Below are 12,558 nucleotides of genomic sequence, written 5' to 3' on the forward strand. Positions count from 1 at the left end.
TCCTAGTGTGTTAGGAATTTATGGTATCTCAAAACAGAAACTAAAGCCCTGGGGCACAGCCAACAAATACCTAGATTCTCTCCTCTAATCTACTGTCTTTTTGTCCCTGTGCAGGAGATTGATAGCATGGATACCCAGACTGGTTCAAATCATGTCTTATCAGAGTTGTCTAGGTCTGCTTCTTTATTTGTGCTTTATTTTTTGGATGAATTTTCTCCCCCTTAAAAGGAAAATGGCCATTATTTTCATTTAAATATTCTCTTCCTGCTTTCTGTGGTCTATAAATGACTTAATGAAAGAGAATGGGTAACCAAGAGTGAGATTTGTGACAGACAATTCTACATATAATTAAAAACTATTTTTCAGCAATATTATTCTATGTCTTTTAACACAAATTTTACTAAGGGGTTACACATATATATATATATATATATGAATGAAGACTACCCAAAAATATGCTAATACAAATGATGAGAATCCATGTAAGGAGTAACTTTTAGATCTTAAAAAAGCCAGTCATCTGGTTCAAAAAAGTTAAGGCCAAGATTAAATAAGTATGTTTTTCCATAATAACCTCAGTACTTGGATATGAAAACATAAGTGTCAATTAACATATTTAACAGCCCTGATACCTAGTTCAATGGGTTGCAGGACAGTGCTGGAGAAAATTTAATTCAAGTGTCTGCTCCAGGGAGAAGAGTTCTATAAAACTTGGCTCATTGTGCAAACATAGATTATACCCCTAAGCACACTCATTCCTCTTATGAGAGAACACAATCAGTACAAGGGGCTCTGATAAAAATGTGTAGATTAGTGTAATTCCATTGGCCACACCATCCTTTGTCCTCAGTTGTATAGTTTCCTTCTAACAAGGACATCATTTTTGCATTTTAAAGTTTCCACTACTTTAATACATTTGGGGCCTAAATATGGAACTGCACAGCAGAATTAGGGACTAAAACATTAAAACAAGAGGAAACAGATTCATAAATATGGAAACATTAAAGCAGCTAAATCTAGAAGAAGGACAAGAAGAAACTTGACACTTCTTGAGATTACAGAAGAACCTGAGGAAGACTATTACAGTGAAATAATAAGAAACTAGTATAATCTAAGAATTTATATTCTGACGTGTGTTGACAAATGTTGCTAAAAGTAAAAATAGTATTACTGCTGTAGATCCTTATATTTGAGAAACCTATCTTAGATAGTTTTATTATTATTTTAGTCAGCATGATTCTGCTGTCAAGAGTGTGTGTGTGTGCGTGTATGTGTTTGTATGAGAGTTGCTCAGTCATGTCCAACTCTTTGTGACCCCATGGACTATAGCCTGCCAGGTTCTTCTGTCCATGGAATTCTTCAGGCAAGAATACTGGGGTGGGTTGCCATGCCCTTCTCTAGAGGATCTTCCTGACCCAGGGATTGAAACCCGATCTCCTGAACTGCAAGCAGATTCTTCATCCTCTGAGCCACCTGGGAAGACTGGTCGAGGGTATATCCCTGTATTCTCATTTTTTTTTTTTTTTAAGTTTACATTGATTGTCTTAGGAAAGCTAGCCTGAGACTTTTAGAATCTGGTGTGGCAAGTCCCAGTAAGTCATACAACTATACAAATAAACTTGTGCCACCAATTTTCCTATTGGGCTGGACAATAACAGCAACAAAAGACACATTCTCATATATCCATCTGAGGAACAGAACAGAACAACCATTTCTCACTTTTTTTTTTTTTTTTTTGCTATTCTTTTTATACTTACCTCAAAGGGTTTTATATCTAGTCGTCCTGTCTTAGTCAATGAGGTCCGTCTTTCTCTCTTCAACTCTCTTACAGTAAATGTGCTTGAAGGATAACTTCTTCCACTTACTGATGCTCTTCTCAGTTCTGCTATGCTATGTCCGGTATTCTTTAAACATTCCGTCTGAAGTTTCTCAAGGGGTTGAGTTTTTATAGAAATTACTGCTAAGTGTTCTGAGATAATGTTTGGATCTATTTTGAGGGGTTTATTCCCAAGATGTGGAACTATTTTAATTGTAGAGTCCTCTACAATTGAATATTTAGTTAATTTTTTATCTAAGTCAGGAATCATGTTAACAGCATGCTCTTGTGCCTTTTGAACAATTCTGTTAATGTCTAGATCTCCAAAGAAACCAGCATTTGAATTCTTTGGACTAACTGAATCAAAGGGAAAATCTGAAACTTCATTAATAATTAAATTAGCCACTTTTTTAGGGAAAACTCTGTTTGTACTTTTTATATCATGATAAAGATCCTTTTGCGTTCCAGATTGTTGTAGTACATCACTATAAATAGAATCAATAACCTGAGAAACCATTTCTATACTTTCTGGATTTAGAAAGTGTTCTTCAGAATCAGCAGCAACAAGATTAATATTACTTTTTGAAATTTCAGCTGTCACAGATTTTGTCAGTTGAGATGCAATTTTATTTAATTCAGGCTTTGACAAGTTTTTTGTATGTTGGCTTGAGCCACTTGGCAACCTTATTATTTTAGCCAAGAACAAGGCCAGTGCTTCCTCTAAAAATATGGCATCTAACATAGAACCTTTTTTGGATGAAGACTTTTCCTGGGACTTAAATTCATCAACCGTTTTGACTACTTTTTCCATAATTTTAACAGCTTCCAGAGCTAATTCTGGACCTGATAATTCTTCCTGCACTTGAGGTTGAAATTTAGATTCGGAAATTTCTTTCACCATTAAAAACCCTATTATATCAGAGAGGACATTACTCTTACCCATTAAATCTTTAAATATAGAAGTGAGTGAGCCAGAGTATTTTAAAATGCTGGTATAAACAGAATTAACTACTTTTTCAATAGCTTCATTATCAGCTAAAGGTGCAGTAGGTATTTCCTTTGCCAGTGATACAACTTTAATCTTATTTTTGGAGATAATTTCTTGTATTGAATTTAATATCTTTGATGTTACTTTTTGCATTTCAGTTTCGAGGGATTTGGGTCTTTCCTTATCGACCTTTGGAAACACAGATAGAAGCTTCGATAAAAATTTTACAGCAATTTCTTCTATTATGTTATAAGGCAGTATACGCGCCTGCGATGGATGAGGCTGGGGAATGTCAGCTGTTTGGATCACATCTTTAAGAATATTTTCAACAACACTGTCAATTTCTGCACACTGATACGGTGTTAGCTCTCCAGAAAAGTAGTTCTGCAACTGATTGCCAGTCACTTCTTGTCGAATTAAGTCAACTACGGTTTCTAAAAGAATTCTACATCCACTGGCTGCACAATTTTGTATACTCTCTTGTGACCCAAATTGTGACAAGAGATTATCATAGAGTCCATGAGCCACTAATTGAATAATTTCATCATCATTGGGATGTAAGGATTCCACATACTGTATAATCATATCTTCATCTTTGGAGATCTCTGTTGTAACTGTACTTAATAACTTCATTTGAAGGAAATCCAGTTCTGTAAACCAGCTGCCCTCAAATGTTTCTGCTTTGGTGTTTAATACTGTTGAGAAAATTTTAGATAAAAGAGTAGAAATCACATTCTCTAAAAATTCATGAGGCAGCATGATGGTATATGGTGATGATGTCTGACATTCTTTGCTGGCTGTTTGAGCCACTTTTTGGACCTTTTTAACAACATCCTTAGTTTCCAGAGGCAAACATGACAAAGCTGGAAACTCATCACACAATATCAAATTAAGCTTATGTTGAAAAATTTCATTTATCATTGCACTTGTTAGTCTTTTTGCTAAATTTCCCCCATTACTCTTTATATTCTTACAGATGGAATCTTGAGATTTATATTCCTTCAAAATATTGCACACAGAGGCATGGACAACTTTGTTGACCAATGTTTTATCAATTGATGACATTTTATCTAAAAAAAGTGTCTTATTTGAAGAGGGTTTTTCAGTCATTGTGTGACTCTTATCCACAGTTATTCTCTTAACAGTGCATGGTGCTTCATCTGTATTTGATTCTTTATGCCTGGGATATTCCTTAGGAACTGATGACACTTTATCTGCAGATGGAAAAAACTGATATTCTTTATCTGGCCTAAATACCTTAATTTGAGCATCAGAAAACTCCTTTAACAGGGAATCAATAAGTCTCATAGCTGTGTCATAGAGTTCAGTTTGATTTTCATCATCACATACATTTTGACATCTATCATATGTTTGTGTTTCTGGTGAGGAAGAAAAGACCAATTTGCTAACCATTTCAGTAATAACATCTTCTAAAAATTTAGCAGGGAAAACTCCAGGTTCACATTTTGGTGGGTACTGAGGACTGTCTGGTTTACTAGGTTCCTTTTTAATATCCTTAACTTTCACTCTGTCATTTTCTCTTTTCCCCCCTCTCTCCTTCTCCCTCTCTTTTTCTATTTTGCTTGCATTCTCTTTTTCTTCTTTCTCTTTGGCAGGGGGATTTTTGTTGGCTGACAGGGATAAATTCTTTGTTAAGACAGACTGTGCAAAATCCTTGCCAACCTCTTGAGTTACAGGCAATGCTTGAGTTATAGGTGATGCTGAATGACTTGGAAGACTTTGTTGTTTTAAATAATCTGCTGATTCTTGAGAATGGTACATTCTGAAGATATTGTCATAAATATTTTCAGTGACACTTTGGACTAATTCATAATCTGAGTACTGTCCTTCCTTTGTGTCTATTTGAGCTGAAGAGTCTTTCTTCTCCTTGTCGTTTGGCTTCCGGGTAACTGCTTCTGAAGGTTTCTCTATTGTGTTCTCTGTATTTCTCACTTTGGCTATCAAAGAAGATGACTGAAGGGGGTTGTCTTCTGTTTTTAATGAACTTTCTGTTTTGTCAACCTTCTTCTCATTGTCTGTTTTAAAATCTAGTTGAAAGATTTCCCTTTCACCATCAGTAGCTACTAGAAGTTGTGTGTGTACCACCTTACCTTGCCCCTCCTTATCTGAAGCTGATATTCTTTTCTTGTCAGTTTCATTATTTTCAAGTGTTCCCTTCAAAGATGGCTTCCCTTTATCTTTAGTTTTCACACTAGTAGTTGGACAAGTAACTTTTGATACATTGTATTTTTGAATTGGAATTCCCATTTTGTTTTTATTCTCTTTATTTGCCACACCTACAGCTGGCCCTAACAGGTTAACTATGTTGCTTTTCATAATACTAGTTACAGAGGTAAGGACTGGATCTTGGATATCACCTGTTTTCACTGATGTCTCCTTAGTTTTGAAACTTTTCTTTTTGCTCATTGCACCTTTATCTACTTCCAAAGTATCCAACACATTTTTCTGGTCTGAAGTTAGAGACCCCTGTTTACATGACTGTTCTGGTAAAGTAAGTTGATTCTCTTTTAAGCATCTGTTTATCTGTGTAGAAGTTTGCTGTGGAAGGTGTTTAACCCTTTGAGTGATGTTATCTGCATTTAGAAATGAAAAGAAAGTAGAAGACCAGTCTCCTGAAAAAAGTGGTTGAATCTTGAAAGCAGAGATTGCCTTCTGGGCTAAAGTAGCAATCATTTCTATAACAATGTTATTTTTACCATTCTTCTGAATATCATTAGATCCATACGTTCCTATGAATTGATCATACACAAAATCGGATATCTTATCAACTGTCTCTTTATCAATTGGTGGAAAAGAAAACATTTCTTCAGCATTTGGCAGAACTTTAATTTCACTTTTCCTAAATTCGCCTATCAGAGAGTCTGCAAACTTTATAGCCAAGCTCACAACATCTGGCTCTGGTTTTTCTTTTTTCTTAATCTCTTCAGTAATACTTGGAAGAGAATAAAATTTGCGAGCAAGGTCAACAATTACATCTTCCAAAAATGTAGCTGAATATAGAGAAGGCTGTGTCTTTTTCTTACCAGGTATAGTATGTACAGAGACATGGTCATAATTAGATAAGCTATTGGAAGATGATTCTTCACCATGTAAAAATGGCTGCAGATGATGATCCATGATTTCCTTCATAATGAAACCAGCTATTTTACTAAGGAATGAGCCTCCATTTTTGTCTGCATCTTTCTGGACCTCAGCTTGAAATTCAGATTTTTTCAAAATATTATTACATATAGAGTTAATAAAATCTTCAATCACTTCTAATTGCACACTTCCTGCATTCTCCTCTGCCGTAGCAAGACGGATCTCATGTTCAGAAATTTCTCTGATGATTTCATCAGTTAGTTTTGATGCTGCATCCATGAACTCATAATCTGAAACCTCTTCCTCTTTTAGTTCACTTTCAGTGTCAGTCAAAGGGAAGATATGCACTAGAAGCTTGTAAATCATATCTTCTAAAAGAGAACGTGGCAACACAGTAATACATGGTGGTAAGGCATGGCTATCTCTCATGATGACATTGAGTACATTTCTGATGATTTTATCAGCTTGAGGAGAAGAATAGGAAGAAGATATTGATTCTCCTGAAACTAATGACTTTACCTGGCAGTCATAAATTTCTTCCAAAAGGAAATTATATATTTTTCTTCCAAAACAAGCAGTGTCACTTTGCATAGCCCTATATATTTGAATCAGAGATTTATATTCATCTAATATTTTTTTATAAGTAAGGTTCACTGTTCTTTGAACCATTTCTTTATATTCTTCTGAAAAACACATATCAGCATCAAAGCTATCTGCAAGAAAAATCTCTGATGTGGTGAACTCCAGAACAATTGATTTTACTAATGTTGTAACAATGCCAGTAACTTTGGCATTTACTGTATCTGGGTTTTCAGCAGCCAAGACATTGTGTGAGAATGCATAAAGGAGTTTACATAAAAGTTCAGAAATTACTTCTTCCAAAAAGATAGATGAGTTCATGATGAAGGACGACTCTTCTTCTTTAGGATCTAATACTTTCTGTTTATAAGTCTGATCAACTGCAGCTGAAAGGAGAGTTTTATCTCCAGATAAAAATGACTGAAGATGATGGTTAAAGATTTCTTGTATTATAAAACTTGCTATTTCTGGAACAGGTATATTACATATATCTTTTTTATCTTTTGTAAGAGATTGGTATATACTTGAATAGGAAAGAGCAGAATAAATGGAATCAACCATGGATTGGATATCTTTTTCTGAAATCATACTATGTTTTTCATTCCCATGTTTAATAATACATACTGCATGTTTTGAAATTATTGACATGATTTCATTTATCAGTTTTATGACTGGATTACTTAAGTCTGATTGAGAAGTATCTGGGTGTTCTGTACTGGAGGCAAATGGACTCATCTGAGATATAAGCTGAGACACAATTTTTTCCAAATGAGTATGTGATAACATAGTAGTATATATTGTTGAAGCCTGTCTTTGGGATCTTGATTTAGTAATGTCATGGTGAACTTTCCTTATCAAAATATCAGTACTAAGTTTGGCTTGTGACCCAAATGGAAGCTTTTCTCTAAGATTCGGATGAATTTGGAAATCAGAGGTTTCTGACAGGATGATTTTAGTTATCTTTGCAGCCAGTGTCTTTGTGTCACTTAGAAAATTTTTATCAGGCATTATTTCCATTTCATATTCTTGTACAACTTTGCTGTACACTGTGTCAATAATGTTTTTGACTATATCTCTCTCTACTGGAGGCAAACACAAATTTTTCTCTGCATTCTCTAAAATGCTAACTTGAGCTTTTGAGAATTCCTCTGTTATGAAATGTATGAGTTTTTCAACTTTATCAAATAGTTCATCTTCTGAATCTCTTATTGATTTTGTTTGTACAATGCCTAACCCCCTGTGGAATATTTTGCTTAAAACCCCAGAAATCACATCTTCCAAAAAAGCTGAGGTATACACACTGGCATAAAACCACTGCCTTCTCTCATCGCCCAAATACATGTATGATGAAGAAGGTAATGACTTTCCATCCACAAATGGCTGAAGATGTTGTTGACAGACATATTTAATGATAAAACCTGCTATCCTGTCAATAAGAACATCATTACTACTTATGATACTTGGTTCAACTGATTCTTGAGACTCAGAGTTTAAAATATTTTTGAATACTGAGTCCACAAGATGATGGATATCATCTCCTGAATAAAGAAACTTGGTTTCTTCTTCATCTTTTGAGAATCGAATTTCATGTTGGGAAATTTTCCTTCGAATATCACTGATTATATCTGAAGCAATTTCATTGAAATTAGCTTTTGATCTATCTTTTGGAGTTTCTCTGTTTGCAACAATGCTATGTGCAGAGGGAAAAATTCTAGATAATAGTACTCTGATTATGTCTTCTAAAAATGTGTATGGCAGCAAGGTGTTATATGGAGATAAACTCTGACTTGGCTTGGTAGATCCACTGATGTTCCTAAGAATGTCTTGAACAACATTGTCAGTTGTTGGAGAATATGAAGATGACAAGTTCCCAGAAAACAGTGGATGAAGAAGGTAATCTGAAATAGCTGCTACAACTAAGTTGGTAATTTTTTCCATAAAAATACTGCTGTCTTCAGACTCTTTATCAAACTCAGGATCTAATCCACACTGTTTTAAAACATTTCTATAAACTGAGGTGACCAGTTCGTCCACAATATCTGTATCCACAGAGGGGTAAGACTGTTCTTTGTCATTATATAGAAGGTGAACTTTAGCTTTTTCAAAATGATTATTTACTGAGTTTACAATTTTTTGGGTCATGTTTTCCAGCTCAATTTCAGTGTTATGCTTTGGACTGAAAATTTTTGACAAAAGTCTGGCAACAATTTCCCTTACAAACGTCTCAGGGTAAATACCTGGAGTTAATGGTGTCTGGGGTCTATGTAACTCTATGACTTCATTGAGAACTTGTTTAACCATATTTGATATTGCATCTGAAGGAGTCTTTGGACGAGGTAAACCTTCTCCACACAAAAATGGCTGAAGGTGATTTTCAATAATCTCTTGGATAATAAAACCAGCTATTTGGTCAATCAAAACTGGGCTTCGGCTGAGTATACTTTTCTGTATTGAAATAAGAGAGTCATATGTTTGCATAATATTTCTATAAACAGAATCCACCATCTTCTGGAGGCTTTTTCCTTCACACAGATATTGATTATCATATATAGTGAACCAAATTTTATGTTTTGAAATGGCTGATATAACCTTATTTATTATACAGGTAGACATCTCATTAAAATCTGAACTCATGAAATAATTTTTTTCTAAAGAGGAATCTTTATTGGGTGAAGGAATGAGTTGAGATAAAAGTCTTCTGATGATATCTTCCAAAAATGATTGTGATAACATGGTGCTATAGTCTGTTAAAGACCTAGGTTTGGAAGTAAATTCTCTCAGGTTATTTTGAAGTTTCTGTAATATAATTTCAGCATCGAGAGGGTAATATGAATTGTGTAAGAGCTTTTCCCTGAAGCAAGTTGGGAGTTGGTAGTCCAAAATCTCTAACAATATGCTATTAGTTATTTGTTCTGCTATTGAAGTACTGTCACATGCCAGATTACCACCACAGTCCACTTTTGATTTATATTGCTGTAAAACACCATAATAAACTGAGTCAACAATCCTACTAACAGTTTCTTTATGGATTGGTGGAAAACAGAGCCTTTCTTCAGAATTCCGTAAAACAGTGACCCTTGCCTTATTAAACTCATTCACTACACTGTTGACAAATACTGTATTCATCTCATGGAGCTGGGCATCCATGATGCTTTCATTTTTGCCCAACAGTGAAATAGAGAGATTAAAAAACAGTTCTGAAATTATGTCCTCTAAAAATGTGGCTGAATAAACACCTGTATTCATATCTCCTGGATATTGCTTATTATGGATGGCAATTGTATTCATATCCTTTGTTCCCTGTCTTTTAAGAGGTGGCACATCAGCAAAATTTACTGAATACTTCTTGCCAAATGGTGCTTGTATTTTGGAACTAACTACACTGGGATTATTCAGGGGTCCTGTCAAAGCATGGACATAATAATTCATGGGTCCTAAAGAGCCTCTACCTTTTTCTAATTCTGTTAATTCTGGCCTTTTTGCTTTTATAAAACTAGATTGTATTTCTCTTGTTCCATACTTCAAATGCTTGTTTGTAAAAGGTGAACTTTGGGGGAGTTGTATTCCATGACATAGTTTATCCATCAACGATTTAACCAAGCTGTGGGAGATAACAGTAAGCATAGAGTCTGATGACAATAAATCCTGATCCATTTCTGCCAGATTTTCCAAAATGTCTGACATATAATCCCCTTGAAATTGTTCACAGTCCATTTCTCCATTACAGTAGTCAAATTCTTCATCTACACTTTGAAGTATTTTTAAAAGTTGACATTCTTCTGCTGATACCTCTTCAGAAAGAGGGCAATTATCAAGAAAGACAGAGTTTGTGCATTTTTCTAAAAGTGTTCTGATTAGTTTCTCACATACAACATTGAGAAGGAAAACTGATTTAGGGGAGAGCCCTAAGTTATTTCCAAGTATGTTATTACACTGCCCTTCATATGATGATGAGAAAAATGTTCTTGCTTTTATTTCAGAATCCATAGCTTCATCTGGCTGTTCATCTGGTAAAAACAAATCTAAAACAATACTGAAAACTCTGTTGACTATTTCTTTGGATTCATGAGTTTTTAGGCTACCAGTCAGACTATCTAACTTATGTGCCAAATAATTTAATTTATTTTTTTGAATGATATGATCAATTTGGTGAGTAGCTAATCCCCAGTCTCTGGAACCTTTCTGTCTTTGCATGGTATTTCTTCTGTTGCAAATGGGCACACTATTACTTCTAAGCATGGGAAATGGTCTGTTTCTTCTACTGTTTTCAAGGTGATGGTTTAACCCTATTTCTTTGGACAGTACATGAATCACACCTATTAAGAAGTCCTGAAAGAGATCATCAAAGTCAGAAGCACCTACTCCTGGGCAGTAAATGTACTTTCTTGTTAATGAAAACATTTGCTGTGCAGTGTCAGTCTTTATGATGTTACTATTTAATAGGATTTCAGTGATGATTTCAGAGATACTTAGAGCAAGTTCTCCAACAGAAATTGACCTACTCTCAAACACTTGAGAATCAATTGAAATAATAGTGTCAAATGCGGCATTTTGTCTTTCCGATGTTTTCTCTTTTTCTCTAATATCTGTGGTGCTGCCAGAAATGCTTGACATTAAATGGCAAATGACAGACTCAGTGAGATGTTCACAAAATTGATAAAGTGAAGAATCACTATATATGCTTCTTAGAGGTGATTTTGATTCATATTTTTTCCTTGACAGTGTGGAAACAATAGACACCTTCTCACTGGAAACTTAAAAAAGAAAACATTACCATTTTAGTATGCATTAAGGGACATATGGAAAATTCAGTATTTTGATAATTACTTATGCATGAATTTCATCTTTGGAACACCTCACTAAAAAAAAAAAAACAATCTAGTCAAGAAAAATACTGGGTTTTCTTCAGATACTTATTTCCCACCTGTGGAATCTTAATTTTAGCCATAAAGTTGAGAAAATAACCCTCAAGAATTCAAATATCTAAGTCTACTGCTGGTATCTGTTTGCTTAGATGGTTAAGGTGCTCTAAAGAGCTGGAATTCCTGGGGCAGAGAAATGACTTCCAAGTGTAGTGTAGTGTTATATCTTAACAAGTGCACAGTGATCTCTGTGGAATCAGGCAAGGTTAGTGGAGTGTGGAGGCTTTAAGCTGAACTTTGACAGTTAGATGGGTTTTAGATATCTTGAGGTGAAGGAACTAAGCAAATGGAGCTCCACATGGAAGGAGCATGAGTGACATCACTGAAAAACCCTGGACATGTCTGGGAATAGAGAAGAGACATGACAGAAAGAAGGGGCTAGTGGTAAAGAATCTGATCTGCCAAGGCAGTAGACACAGGTTTGATCCCTGGTTAGGAAGATCCCCTGGAGAAAGAAATGGCAACCCACTCCAGTATTCTTGCCTGGAAAATTCCATGGACGGAGGAGCCACAGTCCATGGGGTCACAAAGAGTCAGAGTCAACCTTGTGACTAAATCACCACAGAGACAAATACCAGTGGGATGGGATTACGAATCTTACTTCTCCTGTTTTGTTTTTCTTTATTCTCTAACTTCAATTAGGCTGTGCTTGAAGAAATTCTACTTCATAAGCTTGGAATTGCAGATACACCCAACTGTCCACCTTGAAATAATACCAGTTTTAATTACAGGAAATGGCCTCATTGTACAAGTAGTTAGGACTGATAATATGTGTTCTACTATTTCAATGACGGTTAAGTGATGTATCTAGACTGGGAAAGTAGCAATGAATTACTGGCAACTGGAATTAATAATCCAGCTCAAGGCTATAATAGTATTAGATGGAATTTTATGAAACTGCCAATAATTATCAGGTTTGACATAAAGTGGCTATCATATAGTTCAACCAAACATATAGATGTATGCATGCTCAGTCGCTAAGTTGTGTCTGACTCTTTTGCAACCCTGTGAACTGCAGCCTGACAGGCTCCTCTGTCCATGGAATTTTTCCAGGCAAGAATACAAGAGAGGGATACCATTTCCTCCTCCGGGAGAACTTCCTAACCCAGGGATCGAACCCACGTATCCTACGTCTCCTGCATTGGCAGGCA

The 12,558-nt window shown here is 35.3% G+C and overlaps 1 protein-coding gene across 1 annotated transcript in view; it reads right to left on the reverse strand.

Annotated features, from left to right (window-relative positions):
• FSIP2 (fibrous sheath interacting protein 2) overlaps nt 1–12,558 on the reverse strand; it is a 127,782-nt gene that overhangs the window by 21,447 nt on the left and 93,777 nt on the right. Inside the window, exon 17 of the mRNA XM_020886299.2 lies at nt 1,758–11,239. Within this exon, the coding sequence (XP_020741958.2) occupies nt 1,758–11,239 (9,482 nt within the window). The remainder of the gene's footprint in view (nt 1–1,757; nt 11,240–12,558) is intronic.

This window comes from Odocoileus virginianus, chromosome 13 (assembly GCF_023699985.2).
Source record: "Odocoileus virginianus isolate 20LAN1187 ecotype Illinois chromosome 13, Ovbor_1.2, whole genome shotgun sequence".
Taxonomy (NCBI): Eukaryota; Metazoa; Chordata; class Mammalia; order Artiodactyla; family Cervidae; genus Odocoileus; species Odocoileus virginianus.